Source organism: Pseudoliparis swirei, chromosome 20, assembly GCF_029220125.1.
Source record: "Pseudoliparis swirei isolate HS2019 ecotype Mariana Trench chromosome 20, NWPU_hadal_v1, whole genome shotgun sequence".
Lineage (NCBI taxonomy): Eukaryota > Metazoa > Chordata > Actinopteri > Perciformes > Liparidae > Pseudoliparis > Pseudoliparis swirei.
The window spans coordinates 21526735-21552320 of record NC_079407.1 but is presented as its reverse complement, the minus strand read 5'-3'; the positions used below and the strand labels follow the sequence as shown (position 1 = coordinate 21552320).

Genomic DNA, 25586 nt, shown 5'->3' with positions numbered 1-25586 from the left:
TGACTCTCCAGTGAGCAGAGGAACACGGTCCTCGCAGCCTGGAATGCAGTGGAGGAGCATGACAAGCAGCCGCAGCAGTTCAACCAGCTGTACAGAACTCACTGGGGCAACACCCTGTACTGCCGCACAAAGAGGGACGATCTTGTTGACGCTGCTGTGGTCCAGAGGCTGAAGATGGCCAAGCGCTACGCACCAGCTCAACAGGACATCAGCGCTCAGCACAACAGGCTGATGTACACGCTGGTCAAACTGCTGTGGTTGCGCTCGCCTCACGGATCTCGCAGCAGTCCTGAGAAGAGCACCATCTTGAAGGCGTACGAGAGAGTCCAACACCGGATTCTGGTAGAGGATCCGATCCTGTGCAAAGCAGGCATTCCTCTGCCAAAGATCAATGTAAAAACTGTACGGGACTTCATCCGCCATCAAGAGCGCCTCCTGAACCTGCATGCCACCAAGCAGTCCTCTATGGTCACAAAAACGGCCTCAATTTCATCTGCTGACCTCCCTCCAGCACCACACCAGCCGGCAGTCCTCCCTCCACCCCTCTACCCTCTGATGGAGTATGTGCCCACACCCAGCACTGCAGGGACTAAAGTGCTGAAGGGAAGGACGGACATAATCAGACCATTGTCCCGGCCTCAACCACCACTGCCACTTGTCCGACCATCACATTAAAAAAAACCTGCCACCTGCACCGTCACCAGACCTGTGCCCTCCCTCTCTGCATCCTCCGCAACCGCTGAGACGGCTGGTCCCTCCACACAGCCCATACTGCCTGCCTTGCTTACTCCATCGGTCCTTCCAACTCTACCAACTCTGCGCACGCCATCCTGGGCGAGGTCTACTCAGTACAAGCAGAAGGGTGTGGAACAGCCATCAGCAGTGGAGTTAATGGTGTCGCGGTTACATCGTCTCCCAGTCTGTTCATGCTGTGGCCAAGCGACCAAGGGATATAAAAAAGAAAAAGACTTTCTGCCCTGTCAAGTTGATGTCCGCATCAAAAGGTTTGGACAGCACCGTGTACGACGGCTACGAACACTTCACTTCTGTTGTGGATAAGCTGGAGTGATAATTGTCATGCACACACACTTTTGCATATTGTAAATATTTTAGATAGTCATGCACACGTCTTTAATGTAAAAATATAATAAAGAAAGGAGTAAAGGTATCATGTGAATGATTATAAATAAATAAAAATTCCATTTAATTCTAATTGGCCTTAACGGAGGACGAGGGTGTATTAAAGAACTGCCCTCATATTGTTGTTGGAACGCCGGGCCGCATACGAGCGCTCGTCCGAAACAAGACACAAAACCTGAAAAACGTCAAGCACTTTGTTCTGGATGAATGCGACAGAGTGTTGAAGCAGCTAAGTGAGTTATTGTTAAATGAGTCTTCATTCTCATTGAGTAAAGGTATCGTGTTAATGATTATAAATAAATAGAAATTCCATTTAATTCATAATTATGTTCATGAAGTTTAAACTGTCTTAACTGAAGTCCTGTCTTGTCAGAAATATATATTTTAATCGTCAGTTTTTAGATTCAAATTGTCATGAGTTTGTATTTATTTTTATTTTTAATTAGTGCATTGTTTAAAGTCAATTGCTGTGCAGGAGCGCAGTGAGTCCCTACCACTGGTAACCCATTGCTCTCCCCTGAACAGATCTGGTCCATCTGGATCCTGTTGTGGTGCTCAGAGGAGACCCCCCCCACCCTGTTGCTCCTTCCCACCTGCCTCACCCGGAGAGTCAGGCCGCCGCCGCCGCTTTGACCTTTTACCGTGTGGCTCCGGCTCCTTCGTCCGAATGGGCACAGAGGCGATTCTTCTTTGTGGCTGTGTCCTGGCCTGCAGCCATCCGGATCACAGCCACGGGGGGGATCTACATGCGCTTCCTTGCCAGCAAGTTTCTGGAGGTCCATATGGCGTCTTTGATGGCGGCTATGATGAGCAACCGATGGGTTTTTACCGTTGCTCGCCTCATACAGCACCAGCTGTGCTGTTAAGGACCTCCCTTACCGGCAAGTACGGGAATTATAAGGAGCCGGCCATTGCCCACTGGTCTACACCGGCGGCGCTGCACTCCCAAAGAAGATGCCTCACTGACTCAGGCGCACCACAACCAGTCAGAGCCAGTTTTACCCCAGGAGTGCATTACGGACCCGACTGGGAGGATCTCTTGAGCCACCATTCATGACAGTTGCTGGTTCTGTTCTGTTTAGAGGAGCTGAATGGTTCACATTCTGCCATTATAACAGTTTGCAAAATGTAAGTCTGCACACTGGACTCACTGGATCCTGCTCCTAATCAATCAGAGCCTGGTTACCGGTAGTTAAGACTCCTGCTAAAAAAGTCAAAATGTCTAGATAAAAGAGAAAGCTGGTGGACGGCTAAATGACACAGGTCAGAATAAGTGTGATGCGTCTCTAATTCTTCACTGCTCCCACTCTGTCGTGGTTAGATAACCAGCAGGCATCACTCCGGTTTTACGAATACAACTAAGGAGGTCAAAAAGGATCATCTGGGTTTTTGGTGAGTCGTATGCGGGTTGTGTTGCTGAGTGTTTGTTTGTTTCATGTTTGGGCCCAAAGATCAACACTTGATGCAGGCTAATAAAAAAATAAAACACAATTCTTACATTACAATAATACAAATAAAATAATAAAGTTTGAGGAGACTAATGAGGACGTTTCAATGTTAAAATGGAAGTCACTGAAGTCCTGTGTGTCACTGATGTACACCTGCAATTGAAATACATTGTTCCAAAAGAGTTAATATAATAACTAGCATTACCACCAACAGGAGCACTTGCATTTTGGCCAGAATGCAGAGAAGCAAAAGTAGTTCACAATTGGCTTTAAAAGGCACGATACAGCACACAGTTACTCTCAATGACAGGTCTGGAGGGTGAATAAGAGTATCCAACCAGGAGCAGGAGGAATTGTCAAAGAATCTAAAAAAAAGGAGCTTCCTTAAAACAAGTTTAGTAAACATTTTACCAGTGACTAAATATAATGCAAAGGCAAGGACACTTATCAGAGGCAACCCACGTCTTCTTGGTCACGTGACTCTCTGGTCTCATCACAAACAATGATAAAAAATTTAAAAAAAAGACATAACAATGTTCCATCATTCACTTTATGGAATGTATGTAAACCAATATATGGAAGTGTAAACAATAACATTGAAGGAACTGATTTGGCTTTACCAAGAGACTATTTCACACCAAAATCATTCACTGCTTCACAGCAGTTAAAGTTTGAACTTTTGATTATTAAACGTTTGTTTTAATTTCATAAAGCCAACCTTAATATTTATTTTTTCACATTTTAATCAGGGGAGAGCGCGAACGCAGTCCCCCACTACCACAAATTTTGCAGTCGAGATTTCTACATTTGAGAAATTCGCAAAGGTCAGCTTAGCCTCAGTGCAATGGCCAAGCCTCGCCTTGGGTGAACCACCTTCTTGATCATGGTATCTCCCCTGCCAGGTAAGTATGAGTTGTACACGTCCGAGGTCGGGGAGTCTTTCACAGACAAACCGTGTTGACTGATGGGGCTGAACATATATATATTAACAATAATACAGACTATAAAAGGCCTGATAACCTACAGGAATTAAATATGGAGGAAAGCTAAGTGTACATGGTTGACAACGATTATTTACATTTTACTTGAGACATTATGCTCATATTTCCCACCATGCAATGCTGTATTTACATATCAAAAACAAGCCTAAACTCACCAGCTGTATCGATTTATCTCCAACTAACAGTTGTAACTATTGTTGTAACAGTTAAGCAGTGAGTTCAGATGAGACGAAGCTAAATCAAGCTGCTGTTAACATTAGTTTGATCCACATTTTAAATTCAGACTAAAGTATAAAATCACAACTACTTCCTGTTTCTTTGTTCACTGCTGGTGCGCTACTGACATCTACTGGTCTGGAGTATGAACAACGCTGGTTGTTCAGCAAATATAAAGAGTACAGTTCTACAATAGCCAAGTGTAGTTGATTGACAATTATTTACATTTTACTTGAGACATTATGGTTATATTTCCCACCATGCAATGCTGTATTTACATATCAAAAGCCGACCAAAACTCATAAGCTGCATCTATTTATCTCCCACTAAAGAGTAAATCACATGTTCTCTGCTTCTCGCATTACAACCACTTCCTCTTTAATTGTTTATTGCTGGTGCACTACTGCCTTCTTCTGGTCTGGAACATGAACTACGCTGTTTGCTTTAAGCGTCGTAAACTGCTTCCATGTCCACTTTCTGTCTAAACCAGAGCACGGCACGCTGAAACACGTGGTATCAATTCAGATTTAACTGCTCCAGGCTCACGGCTCAAAATACCAGGTCGATGCGTGGAGAGGACACGAGATATTAAAACATTTTTTTAAACAGTTTTAATGCAATACAACTACATTTTAAAAGCGGCGCTACAGCGTATGGTTAGCCAGTGTTACGGTTTAAGAAGCGACCGTGTTAAGTGGCGACTTTGATCCAAAGCGTCCGTTTTGTGGTAGTTAGACTGCTGTTGCAAATAAGAAAACACGTAGCTGCACAATTTGTATATTATTAAGTACATGATGGGTTTAAAACAATTAAACAAAGCGGCATTTACGAGAACAGCTAAAAGTGACGTGAAAGTCACCAGTTAACACGGTCGCCTGCTAAACCGTAACACCGGCCCCGAAACTCAGTAAGCAACGCTTCATTTCGCTAGCCTATTCAACAGAAATGTAACGGAGCACGAACACATTTCAAAAGGCGGTAATACACATTATGAATTTTCCCTGTCGAAAAAACGAACTACATCAATTACTCATGAGCACACACTTTCATTCTGACATCACCTCTTCGGTAAAAAATCTACCCGGAGACATAAACCTGAAGGTGAAGCTCAAAACAGGGCCCGGACGCCATTAAACAACACACCAAAAACTCGATTGACACTGTTGGCACGAGACGCGTCTGGCATAAGAAAAGTGATATGCATGTGTATATGAACTTACCGCAGGCCGTTGCGGGGTCAAAAACACATATGTAACCTATACTGATACAACGTATCGCGTCGTGGGGTGTTCGTCCTGCTCACGGTCTGCTGTCTAGTTATACACATGAGCTCTTTACTGCCCCCAGCGGGCCAGTCGGGTACTTCAGCACGGGGTTATGTTACGCAACTCAAAATGTATTTCTTTATATCATTTCAGATATAAATTTGGACATAACGTGATTCTTTATTGTTATAAATGTAGATTTGTCTCAAATACATTTCTTATTTAACTCATTTTACAAATACCTTTGTTATTTGTGTTCGGACACTTAGAACAAATAAGCTGATCTGTAATTTCCATATATTTCTAAATCTAAAACTAAGTCAGGACCAAAAGAGACAGACGCTTGCTAATTACTGACATGTATTCTTATGTATGTGATGAAACATAAGACCTGTTGACTAACACTCGTCTGGTTTCAGGGACACAATCAACATGTAATTGTTTTGCATGCCGTTGCTGTTCTTATGGCCTTTTGTTGGAACAGCATTCAATAGTTTTAAAATACTTTTCAAACTCTTTGCAACAAAACGCTTGTAAACTGAATAAATTGAGTGTGGGTTTCCCTTTAATCACAGGAGGAATAATCATTTCCGGGGGAGGCGCGTCCAGTCTGTTGACGTCGGGTAGGTAAACTGGTTCATGACTTCCTTGTAATAGCGTCAGGAACTACTGACGACAGGCTGCACGTGTTATTGTTCTCAACCGACTTCGGTTTAGTAAGTCAACAATATTCGTTGACTCGCAGTTTCTCCTTGGTTTGGTGTATACTGAGCTTGTAGGATGTGGCCAGCACAAAAATAGCTCCCGTCGCTAGCGGCAGAACCAGTGGTGGTGGATCAGTTTGGCTTTTTGCAGCTGACTGCTGATCAGCTCGTCCTGGTGTTGTCTGAATAACTTTTGACTTGATCTTTTCTCACGAAGAACCTCCAAGTCATATATATTCATCGATCAGAGGAACCGGGAATGACACAAACAATACTTGACATTAAATGACACCAGTACTCCCATAAAGTACTTATGCAGTGGCCAAACAATCACATACACACAACAAAGAACACACTCAGGTAAACACAACTTTAAGGGATACGTTTTTAATGTATCAGCAGTGAAATCCAAGTACATTTCCTCAAGTACTAATTTAGGCAACTTAAGCACACATTCTAGGTGCTTAACCTTTTACTTGAGTATTCACATTTTCTGTAACTTTATACTTCTACTCCACTACATCTGAGGTAAATATTTTTTATTTGTCAAAGTTTTAGTAACTTTTCAGATGAGTTTTTCACCCCCTTCCTGTCCAGTGAAAACCCTGGATCTCAAGATGTGTTGATATTATAAACGTGGTTTTGAGAATATCCTCTGACATTTTAAACAAAATAAACTATAAAAAACTTCTTCGTTCAGCTGGAAAATGCATTGCCACAAAGTAAAAACAGCTGTTTATATTGTTTGAGAGATACGGACAGGAACAACATGATATAAAGGAGTTAAAAACATCTGCAGCAATGAAATGTAACATACACATTAATGCAACAGTAATATGAATCCAGAAACATCAGATATAAAACTACAAAGCACTCTTAGGATATATACATGCAGCCATTTAATAGACATCTCACAGAGAAACATATGAATTGAACCAGTAAGATTTATGTCACCAGAAGCTTTTTAAAGGTGTTTTCAAAGCTCTGTTGGAACCCTGTAACCGTATTTATTGCCCTGTACATACTCATCTTCTGCCACCGGGTCTCCCTTGTCTTCCAGTAGGTGGTCTCAGATGACATGTCCTCTCCAGAGATCGCCTCTCTCTCCTGGGGCCACATCGAGGTGAAGGGATGCTCCTCCAGCTACAAGGACTGTAAGGTCTGGCCCGGAGGCAGTCGGGCCTGGGACTGGAGGGAGACCGGGACCAACGTGAGTGGAACCGGAGCCTGAACGTCCACAAAATACATGTTGCATGTTGATGGCCAACAGTTGACAACACACACCTTTCCCCTGCCCCCAGCATTCCCCTGGAGTCCAACCCGCCGACCTGGAGGAGGTGCTGAAGAAAGGAATAGATTTGCTGGTCATCGGCAGAGGGATGAATGAAGCTCTTCAGGTAAAACACACAGAGGCACAGCCGCGGTGGAGCAAATTCTCACATCTTGTGCTTTTGTAAAAGTAATGACTGCAGAATATAAATACTCAGTTACATGTGATGTATTCAAATCTTTACTTCAGTAAAAGTACAATTACAAAATATACTTAAAACCACCAACATAAAAAGCAGTCAATATGCAGAATATGCATTTTGGAACAATTTACATTACTTTGTTGGATCTGAATTCGTGATGGGTTGATGTGCTAGCACTTTATTGTTGAAACTTGTAGCGGTAGAAATAATTTCTTCTTATTGTAAATTAAAACATTTTATTTTTGAGGCGCTTAGCTCTATTTATATACTAATGTAACATTATTCATTTGTTTTCTATTTTGAATTAATATGGATCTTCAAAGTAATTAGCAACAAAAATGGTACATCAGAATTGTACTTTACTCGAGTACTTAGGTAAAAGTACTCAGTTACCACACACACACGTTTGAAGGCACTCCCGGTTGCATTTCCGTGAGTACAGCTCAAGTACCGCGAAGATGGCTCGATTGTGTGTTCTGTCTGAAACTCTGGAGGTTTGTGCGGTCGTCTCGTTCCTCAGGTTCCCTCCGCCACGCTGGACTTTGTGACGCAAAAAGGCGTCGACGTCCGAGTCCTGCAGACGGAGAAGGCCGTTGCCGAATACAACAAACTGGCTGGACAGGGCGCCAAGGTGGGGGGGGTCTTCCACTCCACCTGTTAATGATGTCACCCTTTTGCCTGGCTGCACCAACCGAGCGGGCCTTACGCGGGACGGAGGACAGATGCAGCTCGCTGGCTCTTCTCGCTCTCCGCTTCTTTCAGATTACAGACCACTGATTTAGAGTTTAGCTGAAAACATCGTCATGTCTAATTCAAGTATTGAACATGATATTCTGCTGTAAATCAATACATTTCCCCACTGCAGGACTAATAAAAGATTTTATTTTATTATGAGATAAAAATGCTTCTTTTGCATCCATTTGATTTCACAGGCCAATTTTGTGGGATGTTAAAGCACAACACCACTTTTGTAGATTTCAGGTCATGCATTTCTGCCTGTTTGCTGCACAAAATAAAATAAACAGTCATCTCCATCACATGGGTTTGTCTTTATCCGAAACAAATTGTGAAGTACAAAAATATTCCCCATACAATCGACACGAGTAGACACACTCTCGTGCCTCCTACTTAACCATAAATTATTTTCACGCTTGGCCTAAATCTAAAAATGAGTCCAAGCCTCATCTGTGTGTCCTTGGTTGCAGAGTTTTGGTCAGCGGCGGGCGGGTTTGGGCATGATGTAGACTTTGACGGGCTTGCTGAACAGAATGGTTCCCTCCACGGCGGCCTCTGGCGGCGGGAGGCTGTCGATGCTGTCGCTCCATCCCAATTTGGAGGCCGGCGAAGGGGAGGAGAGGGAGGTTGAGGAGGAGCTGTAGGCCAGCAGGAGGCGCACCTCGATCTGAGACGGCTCTGAGAGAGGAGGGAGACAGTAAAGACAAAGTTGATGCACAGATGAAACGGGTGTGTTTGGAGAGAATTAGTTGGGGAAATTGTTTTTTAAAGCTGTATCGCTTCTTTGATTGAATGCAAAAATGGAGTTGGATATCAGTTGCTCTGGAGTGATGTCTCACTCTTGAATCTGTTTCCTGTATCCGTTCATCTTTACACCCTTATTACTCATTGAAACAGAAATATGGGATGCTTTTGTGATACACACCTGTCCATGCGGTGTGTGAGAGGTAAACCTGTGTGATGAGTCTGTGTCTGTCGGGTCCAGGCTTTCTGAAGTCTCCAGGTTTAGGATGGATCATGTGACTCTGGCCGTCTGGGTACAGAACCTGCAGGGACACGATGCACAGAAAGCAGGCGATTCAGACCTGAGCAAACGAGTGGGCAGCGACAGTGTTTAAGAGAGGCCATGTGGTAGTCCAGTCGAGGTCAGTCTCATCATCAACACTCCTGAGCTTCAGCTCAGGGTTTTCCAGACAGCTTTAACCCTTGTGTTGCCTTAGGGTCATTTTGACCCGAATCAATATTACACCCTCCCCCCGCCTTAGGATTAATTTGACCCCATTCAATGTTTAATGTCGGTGTTCTTTCGGTAGTCAACAAACAAACATAAAGTGCCTCACACTTAAACTTGGAAAACAATATTAATTCTAATAATTTTCTGGAGGTTTTAATTGCTGGCGTCAAATTGAACCCAAAGGGTAAAATATGTTAGTAAATATAAAGGTAACAGGAGGGTGAAACATTGAATCGGGTCAAAATGACCTAAAGGCGGGGGGAGGGTGTAATATTGAGTCGGGTCAAAATGACCCTAAGGCAACACAAGGGTTAACTAAACCCAACTTGTACGTCCTTGAACCATCATCATCTCTGGGGCCGAAGCAACAGTGAGCAGAACAACAAACATATTACGAAGTCATGGAAAATGTTTTGCCACCGCAATGATCTGATATTGGAATAAATAACAATTTGGCATTCACATGTAGAGAACAAATATCACATTACTTCCAACTGTTAAGCACAATGTGCACAGAATTGATGTCGAAGGGAAGGTAGTCGAGGAATCAAACACTTAAATTAAACAGCAAAAAGGAACAAGCTCCCAGTTTTGCAGGCAGAATGACCAAAACGGTTCAAATGAAGACCGTGTGGGAGTAGGTTTTTTCCATTGTCCAAGTTATAGCTCAGAATAATACATTTGACCACAGCTACCAGCCGTGACGCCAGTGTTTTCACATTGCCAGTCGATATGCGAGTCATCGCGGCAAAATGTGGCTCTAGAGACACCTTCTCTATATTTTTGTCTGTCGACACATTTTCGTCCCAGCGAAGGCGTCTCACTCATGCCATCACAAGATTTTACAGGTGTGGAGTTGAGATCAAAACAAAGCCAAATATTTGGCATCGCAGCTGGAGGTCTCTTGATTTTATTTAGAACTAGTTTGTTTCATATTAAGGGCAGGCACTTTGCTCTTTAAACACCGATTTGTAGGATTATTAGATTGAGAAGAAGCTCCCCCCCACAATGTTAATACATTTTAAACTTTTTTTAATAACCTGATCTGAACCTGTTGAGCTTTGCCAGTTCCTATTTTGTTGCAACAAAATCAGCAGCTGACCACAGCAATTCTTACCGCAAAACCATCTCTGAAAAGCAAAATATATTGGACAGCTTGTCAAATTCTACAGAAGACTGCTGCACACCGCAGCTTTGAAGCAGACCCAAACCCTAAAAGGTCCAGTGAGAAGCTGAGCGCAGTAATATAGTTATGCACCAAACTTACCTGTACTTTCACGTTGTTCTGGGGATCCTGGACGTGCTCCAGCGTTGCATCAATGTCCAGCGCCACCACCAGGCCCGTGGTGAACTTCAGCGGGTTGTCCGACTCCCCCGTTGGCTCTATGATAGTGGCCGTTGCCCGATGAATCTGACGATCAGCAGGGCAACATCAACGAAAAACAAAGAAAGTACTTCATGTGTCCAAAAAAAACATACACTAACAGATTCATCATACCTGTTCAGGCAGCCTGAGCTGCAGCAGGCCGCTCTGTCTCAGAGTCGTCTGGAGGATCTTCACCATCTCCACTGGTTTACAGGACGAGAGCCGGGGCATCAGCTCCAAGAGCTTGTCCACAAAGCTGTCCTGCAGGTGGGGCAGCTCGGCCCGAAACAGCCTGAGGGTTGCAGAAAATATGAAAGAAAAGGATGTAGGGAGAGCATTCAAGCATATTAACATATCATATCTTGTGGTAATATCTTAAACTCAAACATCCGGACAGAAGACAGACATTAACAGATAATTTCTCACCTCTGAAAAGACTCAATGTCCTGCAGAAACTTCTCACAGCTGCTGATGAGTGGATCCAACCTGAGATATAAGAGATAAGAAACATTTGCATGCACGTGTGGGCCACATTAAATGTATATGGTGAATGTGTGCGTGTGTGTACTGACCCTTGCCTGGTGCGAGCAGTGAGGACGAGCTGCAGAGCTTTAGCCTGGAGGCGAACATGATGTATGGTGGCCACCTGTCTGCTCTCCAAGCCGCTGTACAGAAACTCCAGCTTGTAGGTTTCCTCCAAGATCTACAAACACAGCCATGCCATCAAAAATCCTAAATGTTATCTTTCGCTTTGTTCTAGTCATCTAAAGCGGTTATATCCAGGCGCGCGTGCGCTGACCTGTTGAGCTGCCGCTGTGGCTGTGACGTTTTGTTTGAGGCAAAGAGGTACAGCCATGTTCCACAGCTTCTCCTGCAGAGCCTGAAGAAAAGAGGCAACGCAATTGGTGGCTACCTTGAAACCAGCAATCTGTGTCCTTAAACATCAGGGTCCTCAAAGCATAATACAAACAAACACACATGTACACACGTACACACACACATACACACCTTCATGAGGAGCAGCTGGCAGCGCAAGTATGTAGCGCAGAAATCAGCGGCTCCTGCGAGCTCTGTCTGCAGCTCCCCCAGCCGCCTCAGGTCTCTGACAGGCAAACAGACAGAAAGACAGATTAACACTCTTCTTCCAATAGTCACCAAATACAATCATCACTTGACCAGATGAACATGGTTTTCAGATCCTAAAAACTACGCCAAACTTTGTCTGAGTGCTGGACGATGGGCTTAAGGGTTTTGCACACAGTATATTCAACTCAAATAGGATGTCGTTATTTCTTATTTAAAGCCATGTTGGGGGTTTTGAGTGAAGTTTGAAATGTCCGTGTCGTTTTATGACACACTACAAAAATAAACTCCCTGAACAAAATCTTTAAATTTCAATAAAGTGATTCATCAGAATGAATTAACTTGTTTTGTCAGCAAATCAACTGCAAACCAGAGAGAGCTGTTTTTGAAAAGGTAAAAACGCCAACTCTGGAGTTTTTAGAAATGTTTGGCTCCCCACTTTGTCTACAAATAGTATAGTACTAATAATATTAGTATCTTAACCCGCAACTGTGCAGGAATACTACACCATGAATAGACAAATTGAGATGTTAATTAAGTTCCGTACAGCCCTATGATAAAGTAAAGCATATTTTCACATTACAAAAACATTAACAATGATAGCCCAGGCATCAGAAAGTCTTTATTTGTGTGTGCATATTGTTGTGTGCGCATGTATTTGTGTGTGCGACAATTTGCGCGACTGTGGGTCAGCGGTTAGCAGTACCGTCTTTCAATTAGAACATCACAGGCTTGATCCGGCTCTGCTCGCCCTAGTCGATGTGTCCTTGGGCAAAATACTTTACCCTGAATTGCTCCGAGAGTCTGTGTCTACAGTGTATGATTGTAAGTCGCTTATGTGTGTGTGTGTGTGTGTGTGTGTGTGTGTGTGAGTGTGAGAGTGTGTGTGTGTGTGTGTACCGAATCGTGAAGTTCAGCAGATCCTGGGCTCCGGGTGCTTCCAGGTTCTGGATGGTGCTGACCCTGTTCAGACTCTGTTGGAGGAAGAGTTGCGCGGATTCCACAGACCCCGAACTACAACGCGAGTCCACTAAGTCCAGACCGTTGCCCGGCAACTAAAAGACAGGACAACAGTTACAGGGGTGGGTGGGTGAGTGACCCTTTCATGACAATGGGTACCTTTACTGATTGTACCCATTTTGCATGAACATTTTAAAACAATTGATCGATTATCAAAGATGTTTCTTTTTTCAGTAACTAGTTTGATAGATCAACAAAGTGTTTTACATTTTCAAGCAAAAAGGCCAAACGCTTTTGCTGCAACTGGTTCATTTTGAGACTTTGCTGCTTTTGCCTTTGTCTTATGTGATAGTAAAATAAATATCTTTGATTTTGTCGGACTGACAACACAGGCAAATAGAAAGCACCACCAAACTGGGATTGGTATCCTTCACTATTTTTCAGATCTTATAAGAATCGGCTGATTAACTGTTACCCCAGGTGGAAACCAGATGTAACCCATGACCTTGTGACCTCCTGTATCCATCACACTAAATACAGGTGTGGCATCGTTGATGTGGCAGGTGTGTTTCACTCCTCACTCTCAGTGGCGGTACGAGGTGCGACAGGCTGTCCCTCAGGTAGGCGTAGTGTCTGAAGGTGTGGTCGGAGAAGAGCGCCGGCATGGTGGGACACGACTTGGCAGCGTTGAACACCAACACCAGCACCGCGATGTCTGAGATCAACCAGAGTCGAGAAAGAACAACACAGTTCACAGGTCCAACACAGACTAAAGTAGATTAAAGTTGCCTTTAAATGGTAAGTTTAGTTTTTATTCTTGTCCTAGATTCAATTTAATTCGGTTGCACTGAAAACTTTTACTCAAATGGAATTTACTTGAAACTTAAGATTTAAGAATGGCTGCCTTTTTTAGACTGATTTGAAACAAAAATCCATCTAAAGTTCATCAAAGGAAGTTCACGAGTAGTTTCATTCCTATTCTATAGACTACTTACAAGGTCCTGACAGTGTGCAAATGTATCCATTATTTTAATTCTGGCCAGGATACATGCTCATAATGATTAAAATATACTAATTTTGGTGTAAACTTGGATTTACTAAATCGAGATTCGTTTCTAATTGAGGGTTGGAATCTGGATTTACTCATCAGACCTAATCTAGATTAAACTAGAATGGGCACTCGGTAGAGTGCATACCTTCGCATATCACAAGATTGGGCATTGAATTATGAACATTTTGGCATTAGTTGCATGCCAATTGGACAAAAATGTATCGTGCTATGGTAAAAAAAGAGTTTGACCTTTCCATGACCTTGACCTTTGACCCGATTGATCCCAAAATCTAATCAAATGGTCCCCGGATAATAACCAATCATCCCACCAAATTTCATGCGATTCAAGAACATTTTGACCTGTTCATGACCTTTTACCTTGACCTTTGACCCGATCGATCCCAAAATCTAATCAACTGGTCCCCGGATAATAAACAATCAGCCCACCAAATTTCATGCGATTCGGTTCAATACTTTTTGAGTTCTGCGAAAGATTTTGACCTGTTCATGACCTTTGACCCGATCGATCCCAAAATCTAATCAACTGGTCCCCGGATAATAAACGATCATCCCACCAAATTTCATGCGATTCGGTTCAATACTTTTTGAGTTCTGCGAAAGATTTTGACCTGTTCATGACCTTTGACCTTTGACCCGATCGATCCCAAAATCTAATCAACTGGTCCCCGGATAATAAACAATCATCCCACCAAATTTCATGCGATTCGGTTCAATACTTTTTGAGTTTTGCGAATAACACGCATACAAATAAATAAATAAATGGCGATCAAAACATAACCTTCCGGCATTTTCAATGCGAAGGTAATGAATCCTTATTAGTGCCTAAATATAAAGGATGGGTCAAGACAAACACTTGCTTTATTGGCTATGTGCTTTTTTCTTCTTCTCCAAAATAGAGCCACAAAGTAGCAGAGATCCATCCATTTTTGTCTTAAATTAATCTTGATTATCGTAATGTATACTTTACAATAAGGCAAGTTGTATGCGTTTAAACAACACAGAGAGACGTATCGGTCAGCTGCTGCATGCTGTGGGAAGGATACAGGCTGGATCGTCCATGTCGGGCTCTGGTGTGTCGAAGTATGGGTGCGTGCTGAGCAGCTCAGGAACCAGAGGCAACACCAGCGTTGGGTGACGGGAACCCAGGAACTTCAGACACCTGGAGGGAAACAATAAAATAAAATGAACAAACATTAGTGTTCAGTGTCATCAAGGGAGTTACTATAAAAAAAGGAAAGATCATATTCAGGGGTCTGACATTTGTTTGTCACCAGGGTTGAACATCACGCTCACCTCGAGTATTTTTAGAAATATTTAGAGAAACAGAACAAAACTAAATAAAAAACCAAGGAGCAAACAAAACAAACATACAGAACATTTCAGGTAAAAATGAAAACAAACTGGAGACTGGGTCAGTGGTTAGCAGGTCTGTCTTTCAATCAGGGGGTCCAATCCCCGCCATAGTCGATGTTTCCTTGAGCAAGACACTTAACCCTGAATTGCTCCCTGTAGCTGTGTCTACGGTGTAACATGATTGTAGGTTGCTTTGGATAAAAGCGTCAGCTAAATGACATGTAGTAATATAATGTAATGGAGAAGCTATGCGGAATGAATCATGTAGTGGAGGCTCGGGGTTAGCAGGTGAAGGCAAGTTTGAAGAGGTGGGTTTTGAGTGCTTGCTTAAATGATGACGGATGTGGATGGGGAGGGGAGGTTGTAATAGGAATTTATATATTCTTAGTTATAGTAACTCTTTTACAATGTGAAGGGGCTATGTAAATCATCTTCTGTCCTACAGAGGTTACCTAGCATATGACATACCATCCCCCGGACCTTTTGTCAAAGAAACAATCACTTGTGGACAGATTATAACAAAGGGCAGGACGAAGACTGTTAGGTGTTATGATTCCCAGGATCCTTTGATTACTCATCCATGCAGTAATCACGTAGAGTACACACACAACACACACACACACACACACACACACACACACTTACTTCCAGACGGAGTTGCGGTCAGTGGGATACTTGTTGAGGTTCTTCAGCAGCTCCAGCAGAGCCAGCTGGATGCACTCTTTAGTGGAGACGTTGGTGTAACAGATTAACTCATGGAGGGCTTCTCTAATGTCACGAGACGAGTCCTGCAGACAGACAGTTACGTGATCAATGTTAGCGTGGATAATGAACAAGTGAGAATACATAATTTACAGTTTAGAGAGCAGATCTGCATGAGATTACCTCCAACACAGCCAGCACGGTTTCCAGCTGGTCTTCTCGGAGGGTTATGTGGGTGGATATTTCTCTCAGCACGTGGATGGACTGCAGCCTCACTTCCTCGATCTCGTCGTTGAACATGTCGACCAGGAAGTCCAGACACTTTTCGGCAAAGCTGGGGGACGAGCGAGCAAGCTGGGACAACGCCTCCACTGCCGCAATACGGACCTCTTGAGTAATGTTAGAGGAGGAGAGAGCACCAGTGGGGGGAAAGCATGGAAATACGACATAAGTAAAAACCCGAGGCTGAGAGACGAAAACAAACTGCATCACGCCTCCCTTACCAAACATCTCGTCCTCCAGGCCGTGAACAAAGGCCCCGCAGGCCCCTGAGGCGATGAGGTAGACGGTGTTTGTGTCCAGTTTCTCCTTCGGAGCGTCGTCGGCCCACTTCCTGCCAGAGGAGAACTCTCCAGACGTGAAGAGTTCCTTGGCCCGTTCGTGGGCTGTGTGCTTCCTCTGGAACACAGAAACAGGAACGTGAGCGGAGACGTGCACGTTAACGTTGTAAAATACAAATTGTGAGCAAACTTCCGTTACTCACTCTGAGATTCGACATCAGCTTCTTATCCAACGTTTGCTCCAGAAAGTGAGGGCTGACCTGCAGTATCGAGCCCTGACACATCAGAAAAGAGTCAACAAGTTCACTTATCATTATAAATAGTGCAACTGGCATTACAGGCTTCATCTGTGAAAGGGATGTTATTCAGTTCTATTTCACCCTTCTGACCGGCGGAGGCGGTGCTTAGCACTGGATATCTTCAGTCTCAACAAAGTCACATATTACTTCACATGTGTTTATTTGAGCTTAGAAAGAGACATCTATATCTACATTCGAAGCGGGTTCTCTTTACAGAGCCGGCCGCCATGTTCCTACAGTAGCCCAGAACGGACAAACTAAAGACTTTAGGGCCATTCATGCCGTTTCCGCGTGGGCCAGCATTGTTCCCCCACACACTTGGCACGCAAGAGAAGTTTTAATTGCAATCTGCAACCTCGCCATATTTTTCTATATTTTGACATGCATCAATTTGATAATGCTCACATTTGGGCTGTAGGCGGGACCTCGATAACTGTGGCGTGTACAGTGGGAGGAAGTGACAACGCGTCAACCGTCTTTATACTACGTCTACGGTTTTATCCCTCACCAGCGTTTTGGCGGCCTGAACCCGGACCATCCAGGATCCGTCGCTGATCATGTGACTGATCTTTCCAAACACATCATCGACGAGTCGGATCTCCTCGTTGGACGACGGGATGGGAACAATGCTGGTGGGACAGACGGTACAGTGGTCAGGTGGGGCTACAAAAAAAAACTGCTGCAACCAATGAGTTACGTCAGTGAAAATGTTCAAATGGAAATCAATAAATTAAAATATGAGCAATCAACATTACAAATAAATACTTTCTTATCTGGGTTTCTGTTTTTAAAGCTAGTGACGAGTCTGACAGATCCGAGTGTCCCTTAACGCTATAAAAGCTTGTCGTGTTGCAGACCAAGAGAGCGGCGCGGACTCCACAGCTTGTGCTGACAGGAAGTCATATTCTTACCTTTCCGGGTACAGCTGGCTGAGCACCCACACCATCTGCACCGCCGCCGAGCGGACCTGCTCGTAGTCATCTGTCAGCAACCTGCAGGCCTGCGAACGCACACGCACACACACACGCACACACGTGTTACACGCTCACGGTCACTGGGACGGCTGCTGACAATTAACATCATGAACGGTACATCGAATCCCTCAGAACCTCTCTCATGGCAGAAAGTCTGTTTATCATTAATTTATTTTTATTCTCCCCCAGAGAAATCTGTTTTGCAATAGTCAGAATGTCCACTGTGAGGAAGGACGGAGCTCCATCATTTCAGTGAAGATGCAGGCGACAGACACGGGTGACAAAGCTGTTACCTGGTTATAAATGATTTCATGAATCTTCATTCCTCTCTCGTGCAGCTGCAGCTGGAAAGCAAACGCATAGAATGAGCTGTTACGTGGAAAGAATAATCACGGGCGTGACAGCAGACTTGGTGATCTCACTGCTGGTGTGTGTGGTCCCTGAATTACGCAAGCGTCTTTGTGCATTTAGAAAAGCGCTATATAAGTTTGAATTATTATTATTATTTTTAAGTGTAGTGCTGGTTGAGTTTTTTTTTGTTTTTGATGAGTGCAGATGATGGAAGTGTCTTACCATGGCTTTGATGGCCGCAGTGCGAACTCTGGGGTCCTGGTCCCCGAAGTAGTCGCTGATGATACTCTGGACGTCCCACACTCCTCCTGGATTGCAGAGTAAACTTATAATAAGAACCATGACAACAGATCACAAACCATCGTCATGATCCACAGATTAGTTCATTTTAGTTCTGACAGTAATGGCAGACCTTTTAAAGTCTTCAAATATTTTACTGTCAACTTGCATGCATAAAAAGTAAAGAAAAAGAAAACTGTCAGGACAGAATACATGTTTTTTGGGTCCGATATTCCGTTAACACAGGCCAATCCTAATCTTACCACCATGCAAATATTTGTGAATCAGAATTCACACAGGCCTCCATTTCTCTACATTAGGAAAAGTGTTTGCATCGGAGAGTATGATGACAACTAAATTAAGGCTCATCTTATCTTATCTCATGGAGAAGGTGGGGAATTTGACGAATGGAGAGAGAAGTATGGTCAACAAAGCAAAAAATAAATAGCTAACATATTTTATGCTTGAATGCAAATTCGTGGCGCTAGAAATTGGTGAGAGTAGCCGGTCGTTATAGACAAGTCAAGAAAAACAATAACAAACCAAAACTCATATACTCCCTTGGAAGCTAGTAGGACTGGGACACTTAGTTTTTAAGGTATTATATAATAATTAATGAATAATTGATTTAAGCCTAAATTTAAATAAAGTAGGTTTAATTAAGAAGTTTAAATGCTGTTGTCTGTTAAAGCCTTTTTCGACTGAATGCCATATTAATATGAGATACATTTTATAAGACAGCTGGGCCTTAATCACTTCTGTTCCGTTCTTTATTTATGAATAGCAGATTTCTGCAAGGTTCAAGCACTCTTTGTGATTGAGGCCCATTGAACCTTTAAGTCAGGAAAGTCTGTCAGAGTTCAGCAATGGAGACATACAGAGTAACGGCACAAACCTAACGGCGTGCCAAGTCCCTCGTTGTCTTTGGTCAGCGGAGCGTCCACCGTGCCGAGACATCCGAGGAGCTTCAGACACTTGTTCCTCACCCCGAAATACGTATCACACAGGTGCTGAGAGGGGGAGAGAAATACACAGAGGAGATTTGTATTTATAATATTGTATTTGTTTGGACAGTCAATCTGTGGACTCTATAAAGAACACCTAAAGGTGAAGTACTGTCGACAAAATGTCTGCTCGCATCACCTTGCAGGCCATCTCTATGAGCCTCTGTCTGACTGTAGGACTCTCAGGTAGTTGCGTGCCAATGACCAGCAGAGTGTCCAGCAGCTGGGCGAGGACCTGATGGGACTCTGCAGACAGAGAGAAACAAAACGGAGCAAACACAAATACTTTGTTAGCTACTCATAGTTGTCTTTTTGGGAAGTGAGTGGAAAATGTATTTAAATACAATTTCCCTTTATGTTAACGTGCAATAGGTGCTTTGTTTCGATTATGCAGATCTAGTCGCAATTTCCACTGCTCTCGGGAGGTCATTGATACGCAAACTCTTTTAAAAGCAATACATTTAGAAATATCATCTTTAATTAAAATGATCTAAAAATAGGCACACTGTTTCAAATCTCTTCAGCCAGACATTCATTAATTCTTTCGACATCATCAATTGTTCTGTGAAAACAATGCTCGGTGCAATAACGCTGCTATTATGTCTTTACAAACATTTCGTAGGCAGTGCTCGTTTTTTTTCTTTTTCTTTTTAATCACAGTATATTTCAAGGTGAGTTCTTTCCCAGAGTACACACAAATACAGGAATCATTTTTTAATGTGCGCGTGTATAAATACGCTGTGGACTGTGTGTGTGAACGGATCTTACTCTCATTGTTGAGCGTGTTAATGGCGTCATCCACGATGCAGTCAGGGCTGAAGCCCTGCGTTTTCGACAGCAGGCCCAGTAGAGAGGCGATCTTCAGCCTCACCGAGTTATCCTGCTCCTGGGGGAGGACATCAGCATCAGATGTGTTTTGTGTGCGTGCAGATTAGCTTAGTTAGACGAAACCAAGTGAACTTAAACATTAAGACGTTGTATTTTGCGCAGAAAGCCACAGGCTATCCATGAGCACAGCAGAGATTTTTTATTACAACCTTGCAAAAGGTTGTCTTCACATTTATAACGCTCTCAATAAGCAATGGATTATGTTCCTCGTTATACCTTGTAGTAGTGCTCCAACAGGATCCTGATCACACCCTCCACGCTGTCCACCTCAACGGGCTTGCGTGCAAACTGCAGCAGGTACTGCAGGGCATCGGTGGAGTTGGTGGCCTTGCAGAGGTCAATATGTAGAGCCGCAGACTTGCTGGGTTTGGATAAACGCAGCTTCTTGGCTGGAGCTTCCTCCTGGGGAATCTGTCCCCAAAAAACAAAGTGATTTTGCTTGTTCAATTGGGTGTGTGAATCTCTCCTTTGCTGTTCAGACACACCTTCAAGCTGCCTCATTTAATTATTCAACAATACACAAGACACATGTAAACACAGGGATGTTTCTCTACCAATGGTCACTATGTTCTGTTCTACCTTTATAGACTTGCTTTTAAGTATTTTTAACAGCGTGGCATTTGTTTTTACGTTACTTCTTCCACCTTTGACAGGGTCTGTGAACAAACACTGTTCACTTTTACAGGCTTAACATTACATGGAAGATTGGCGTCTGTCAATACAGACTGTGTCACATGAAACCAGTAACTGGCACTATTGACGTTACTCGCCACATAAACGAATGCTATATAACCATTCTTAAACATCTTAAAAGTTAACTAACTGTGGTTGTTGAGGCTAGCTCATTGGTATTCAGACTACTGGAGTCAAATGGACGACAGTCAGCTACCTACGCTAACTCCGACAGTCAACAAATAATACTATAGTATCATATATATTGTATTTATTGTGTATAAATATCACAGAGATGACCTGCGTTGCGTTGTGACTGTGAGCAGCTGTTGTTGTGGTCGGGTTAACGTTAGTTAGCCATTTAGCAGTAGCTAACAGCCTAGCTAGCTCTGTAGCGCAACCTTTAACGGTCACGTCGAGGAGTTATAATGAGTTTACAGCGAGGGGCAACGACAGGGCTGTCACATGCTCACCTGGACAACTTGAGAATATTCCTCATAAACTCTCTTTTTCAAATGCGCAGCCATGTTGAGGGAAAGATGGCTAGCCGAGTGTTGTGTTCGGCATTCAGTTAGCGACATACATTTGTCCCTTTATACTTCCCGTAGCTACGGCAAGAAAGGGAAAAGCCATTTGGTAAATTATTCTTGTTCCTATTTACTCACTAAATTGACTTTTTACAACATGTCATGACTATGAACCCAATTATTTATTTATATAGATACATTAATGTTTCGTCGTTCATTTTGCAGGAATTAAAAATTAATATTTTTACATCGAAATCTCTTTATTTTTTTGAAGCCAATATGCACAGGAGGAACAATTACAGCAACTACTTTCAATGAACATAGAGACATGTTGTTAATGTTTTTTTATTCAAGATAGATTACATAGATTCCAAAAATGTTAATCTACCCCATGAATAAAGTTGTATATATTGTATATATACAGTAACTTCATAATATAGTTGCTGGGGTTCAGACAATCTTACACTGTTCTGCTTCACTTGAAAACAAAAGTATTCAGTAAAAATAGTTCTTTTTTTATTCAAGCTTTAGCTTATTCTAGTGAATTTCCTTATTGATCAAAATGATCATTATTTTCTCAGCTAAACCAATATGTATTAATTTTGGAAAATGACCAACAAATGACTCCTTGTGGCTTCTTCCGAGGTTTTGTTCTGTCTGTCCAACTGTCAAAACCCAAAGTGAATCTCTTTACAAAGATGCAAAACAGACAAATAAATCTTCATATTGAAGAAGCTGCAACCAGAGCTTTATTTGTCACACAACTTTTTACATTTCCTCATAGCTTCCCCAGCAGCCTCTTTGCTCAAAGGCACATTAGCAGGGTATTTTTTTCAAAGAAGAAAAATGTTTTCTTCATTCGTAGTTTTAACTCAAGCCTATTCTGCACTACTAAAAATATAAATTCTACCTCTACAACTAGTTATATTTCTGTTACAAATAACCCAACTGCACTTCTTTCAGCAACAAGCACTGCTTTCTGCTCATTAAATAATCGGAAGGAAGAAAAGATGAGTTGCTTTATCTGTTCTGTTTAGATCTCTCCAGGTTCTATGTAAAAAAAACATGTCGGATCAACAGTGGCACATTTTGTTTAAAGCTCTATTAAAGGCGTATTGTTTTTGTTGTTTTTTGAGTCGTATGATCAAAATCTTGCTGCCATAAAATATTCAAGTTGTTTTAGGGTTTTGTTTGCAAAACCATTTTTTTGTGACTGAAAATAGTGAAAACACAACTTGCATCTTGAAAGAAATCCTACCTGTCACCACAAAATGCTCAAACCCATGCATTATCCTATTAGCTGAGCTTCATGTATAAAATGAAGGCCCAAAATTAAAATTGCAAAACACAACACGTAACGACATGTTTACAAAGTCTGGGGATCCTTAAAGATTTGGAGATTGAACAAGTAGAGACATCCACCTTAAAGCCCCCCCCCCCAAAAAAAAGAACAGAAAAACAGATACAGTGATGAACAGTCAGTTCATTCCCTGCAGCTTGATGCCAGTTGCAGATGCTCTGGCCTGCTTAGGGCCCTCTCTACATGTGAAGAATCCCACTATGAGCACCATGACTGGCAGAGCCACACAGAGCGCAATGCGGCTGATGGGCAGCTGGACTGGACCGTCGATGGAGGACGAAGGCGGATTCTGGGCTGTGAGAGGATTTTGGAACACAAAGGGAGAAGTGAAGTCCAGAAACGCCAACCGGCTGTTCTTCCGGCTGCTCACCTGGCACCTCCACTTCCTGTTGTTGTCTTCCCTTTTGAGTTCTGTGAGCAGTGTGATGTTGCAACTGGTGCCGGAAATCAGTTTGTGCCTGTGTGACGAAAAAGACATGTGAATGAGCCACTGCATTGCCCTGGTGCACACATTGTAGTTTATGTTGACTCAATATCATCAATAGAGCAATAAATATAGATTAATCCACTGCTGAAAATAGTCCCCAACAAATGCACTGATTCCTCCTGGTCTCGAGTAATCAGCTGTTTTAGGAAATGAGTGAACCCTTTCAGAAATTAAACTTAATAACTGTACGTCATTTTAAAAAGATTTGCGTTTTTATTAGGTACCATTGGACTTAGACGGAGAGCCACAGACAGGGAAGTAAACCATTGATGTTTTGGGTTTTTCATGGGAACAAATTAAGACTATAGCCCTCTAATGTTAAGAATACGGATAATAAAATACAGGTATGTGCTTTGTAATAATATGCATGTAAGCCAATTTCTGCCACGAAAGTATAAGACATTGTGAAAATATGAATTCTCGTGACCTTTTAAGTCAAATTTAGAATTGTTATTGTATCATTCCTAACTTTTCAACTAGATAACAATTAGTATTATATCTTTATATTTTATATTATTTATTTCACTACTACTTTTCAAGAACAACAGTGTGTTTCACCCATCCATCCGTGATGTCTATATCGTCTAAAACTATAATCATAAAGGTGCACGGTGAGTATCTGAACGGGAACAGGACAGAAATGGAGACCTGGTGTCGTTGCGCAGCACCGCGCCGTCCTCAGCCGCCCAGGTGAGGTCGAACTCGGTGGAGTGTCGCATGCAGAACAGAGCGTCGTAGTGGGTGAAGAGGATGCAACTCAGGGCCAGGCGTCCTCCGGGCTGCAGCTCGGTGACGGCGGAGTGCGACGTGACGCCGAGGAGAGAGACGTAGACGGTAGTGATGGACTGTCCGCGCTCCATGCAGACGTAGGAGCCCGCGTCGTCCACGACAAGGTCGCGCAGGGCGAGAGAGCAGTTGGGTGCGATGGCCAAGCGGCTAGACTTGTTTGAGTCCGCTCTCACCCGCCCCTCGCTGACCTCCTCAGTGTACCGGCCCGGGTCGCTTTGGTAGAAGGTCCAGGTGATGGATGAGCAGCTGAGGGGGACCACGCTGATGCACTGCAGTAGGGCCTCCCCTCCGATTCTGCTGTACAACAACACTGCCTCCTGACTGCACCTCACTACTGGAAACACAGGGGTCCCCAAGATGCTAACAATGATAACTCATTTTTATGTTTCCATTTCAGATGAAGACAGAAAATAAGATTAGGAAATGCATTCACATGAAGGTGCATGTTCCGCTCACAAAAAAACCCAGTTGCAGCCTATATGACATATTTCAGAGCTTTCAGCATCTCACTGGGATAGAGGCAGAACGTTGTCATTAAATGCAGTTGAAAGTGGACTTTGACCTCTCACTATGCCTCTATTTAATCCAAGTGAATAAGAACGTACTGCTAATACAGTTTTGCATTATAGAACAAAATCTGCTACCATAAAATAGAACAAATACCATAAAATAAAGACATTTCCATATGAAATGCACCTGGTCAAATGATTCAATATATCTAAAAAAGAGCAAATATAGGCATAATATCCACAAAGTGAACTTATATTTCAGTTTAATCAAATATATCGTCTCACCCTTTCGAGGGTCAGAACTGTGACTTTTATTCAGTGGATTTATCAGATTACACTTCTGGACATATAATCATATAATAGAGTATTGTTACATAGTTATATTGGTACTCTTACTAAAGTAAAGTACTTATTCCACCAAATCAAAACCAACGGATAAAAATAAAAGTGTACCTGCTAGAAGCAGACTGACGAGCAGGAGGACACTCATCAGGTTTTCTCTGGACGTCATGTTGAGGTTTCAGCTGCTGCAGCTCTTCCACCTCAACATGCAGCAGCTCTACTCGTCTCTGTGCTGCTCTTCACCTCTAAAGCAGCTCTGCTCGTCTTCTGGCTGAAGCTCTTCTTGACAGCAGCTCTGCTTCCATTTCCTGTTACACAGAACTGAGCAGGACACAGATCTGTCTTCATCTTTGCCGGGACACTTTTATATTTGATTTATAGTTTACACTATTCAAAGTATTACACATGTTTGTGCTATTGCTAATAGCCAACCCTCCAGTTGAGATATTTCAGATTGGACCTAAGTGGTGGACTGACTGACTGACCAAAATTGTCATCCAACGCACCTTTGGCAAGTCTAAAGACAATCTATGAGAACTTAAACACGACTCCAACCTTATTTTCCCAAAAGGAAATCCAGTGATTCCTTCATCGGACCCTCGGAGTGTGAAGCATCAAGGTGTAATTACATTATTATCGTATTCATCAAAGTGGATGGCGCTCTAAATGCAGCTCTCGAGATCTTCCTACTGTCAAGACCGAAATTCAGGAGCAAACACAAGATAGGCCTACCGTTAATGAACAGCTGTTGTTTACACATCAAATATTTCAGTTGTAGCCCGTCAACAACAACA

The 25586-nt window shown here is 42.8% G+C and overlaps 3 protein-coding genes and 1 non-coding gene across 4 annotated transcripts; 1 reads left to right on the top strand and 3 right to left on the bottom strand.

Annotated features, from left to right (window-relative positions):
- Positions 1 to 3334: 3334 nt before the first annotated feature.
- Positions 3335 to 3498, bottom strand: LOC130211400 (U1 spliceosomal RNA). The gene has a single exon (XR_008835036.1). It is a non-coding gene; the product is annotated as a U1 spliceosomal RNA (small nuclear RNA).
- A 2307-nt stretch (positions 3499 to 5805) lies between these two features.
- aamdc (adipogenesis associated, Mth938 domain containing) lies at positions 5806 to 8283 on the top strand. Its single transcript, XM_056441464.1, has 4 exons — positions 5806 to 6134; positions 6835 to 6984; positions 7076 to 7171; positions 7767 to 8283. Exons 2-4 carry the CDS (start codon positions 6853 to 6855, stop codon positions 7905 to 7907), a joined length of 369 nt encoding a protein of 122 aa, XP_056297439.1. The 5' UTR covers positions 5806 to 6134; positions 6835 to 6852; the 3' UTR covers positions 7908 to 8283.
- Positions 8277 to 21337, bottom strand: ints4 (integrator complex subunit 4). The gene is made up of 24 exons (XM_056441463.1): positions 21252 to 21337; positions 20323 to 20517; positions 19987 to 20104; positions 19358 to 19464; positions 19110 to 19224; positions 18158 to 18243; positions 17878 to 17928; positions 17522 to 17610; positions 17119 to 17239; positions 16515 to 16586; positions 16255 to 16429; positions 15935 to 16140; positions 15695 to 15837; positions 14740 to 14855; positions 13206 to 13339; positions 12565 to 12719; positions 11590 to 11683; positions 11381 to 11461; positions 11154 to 11284; positions 11008 to 11067; positions 10714 to 10873; positions 10483 to 10626; positions 8907 to 9027; positions 8277 to 8659 (listed from the first exon to the last, which is right to left on the bottom strand). Exons 1-24 carry the CDS (start codon positions 21303 to 21305, stop codon positions 8460 to 8462), a joined length of 2928 nt encoding a protein of 975 aa, XP_056297438.1. The 5' UTR covers positions 21306 to 21337; the 3' UTR covers positions 8277 to 8459.
- A 236-nt stretch (positions 21338 to 21573) lies between these two features.
- LOC130210869 (uncharacterized) lies at positions 21574 to 25246 on the bottom strand. Its single transcript, XM_056441368.1, has 3 exons — positions 24904 to 25246; positions 23801 to 24275; positions 21574 to 23123 (listed from the first exon to the last, which is right to left on the bottom strand). The coding sequence occupies exons 1-3, from the start codon at positions 24959 to 24961 to the stop codon at positions 22784 to 22786; spliced, it is 873 nt and encodes a 290-aa protein (XP_056297343.1). The 5' UTR covers positions 24962 to 25246; the 3' UTR covers positions 21574 to 22783.
- Between the last annotated feature and the right edge of the window lie 340 nt (positions 25247 to 25586).

What these genes read in the sequence shown, in the direction of transcription:
- aamdc (XM_056441464.1), top strand. Translation starts at nt 6,853, where the DNA reads ATGTCCTCTCCAGAGATCGCCTCTCTCTCCTGGGGCCACATCGAGGTG. An exon ending in GGAGGGAGACCGGGACCAAC is followed by an intron (nt 6,985 to 7,075) that starts GTGAGTGGAACC and finishes CCCTGCCCCCAG; the next exon opens with CATTCCCCTGGAGTCCAACC. An exon ending in GGATGAATGAAGCTCTTCAG is followed by an intron (nt 7,172 to 7,766) that starts GTAAAACACACA and finishes CTCGTTCCTCAG; the next exon opens with GTTCCCTCCGCCACGCTGGA.
- ints4 (XM_056441463.1), bottom strand. Translation starts at nt 21,305, where the DNA reads ATGGCTGCGCATTTGAAAAAGAGAGTTTATGAGGAATATTCTCAAGTT. An exon ending in AATATTCTCAAGTTGTCCAG is followed by an intron (nt 20,518 to 21,251) that starts GTGAGCATGTGA and finishes TTTTGGGGACAG; the next exon opens with ATTCCCCAGGAGGAAGCTCC. An exon ending in TTCAGGCCGCCAAAACGCTG is followed by an intron (nt 16,587 to 17,118) that starts GTGAGGGATAAA and finishes CTGATGTGTCAG; the next exon opens with GGCTCGATACTGCAGGTCAG.
- LOC130210869 (XM_056441368.1), bottom strand. Translation starts at nt 24,961, where the DNA reads ATGACGTCCAGAGAAAACCTGATGAGTGTCCTCCTGCTCGTCAGTCTG. An exon ending in CGTCAGTCTGCTTCTAGCAG is followed by an intron (nt 24,276 to 24,903) that starts GTACACTTTTAT and finishes CTGTGTTTCCAG; the next exon opens with TAGTGAGGTGCAGTCAGGAG. An exon ending in GTGCTGCGCAACGACACCAG is followed by an intron (nt 23,124 to 23,800) that starts GTCTCCATTTCT and finishes TTCGTCACACAG; the next exon opens with GCACAAACTGATTTCCGGCA.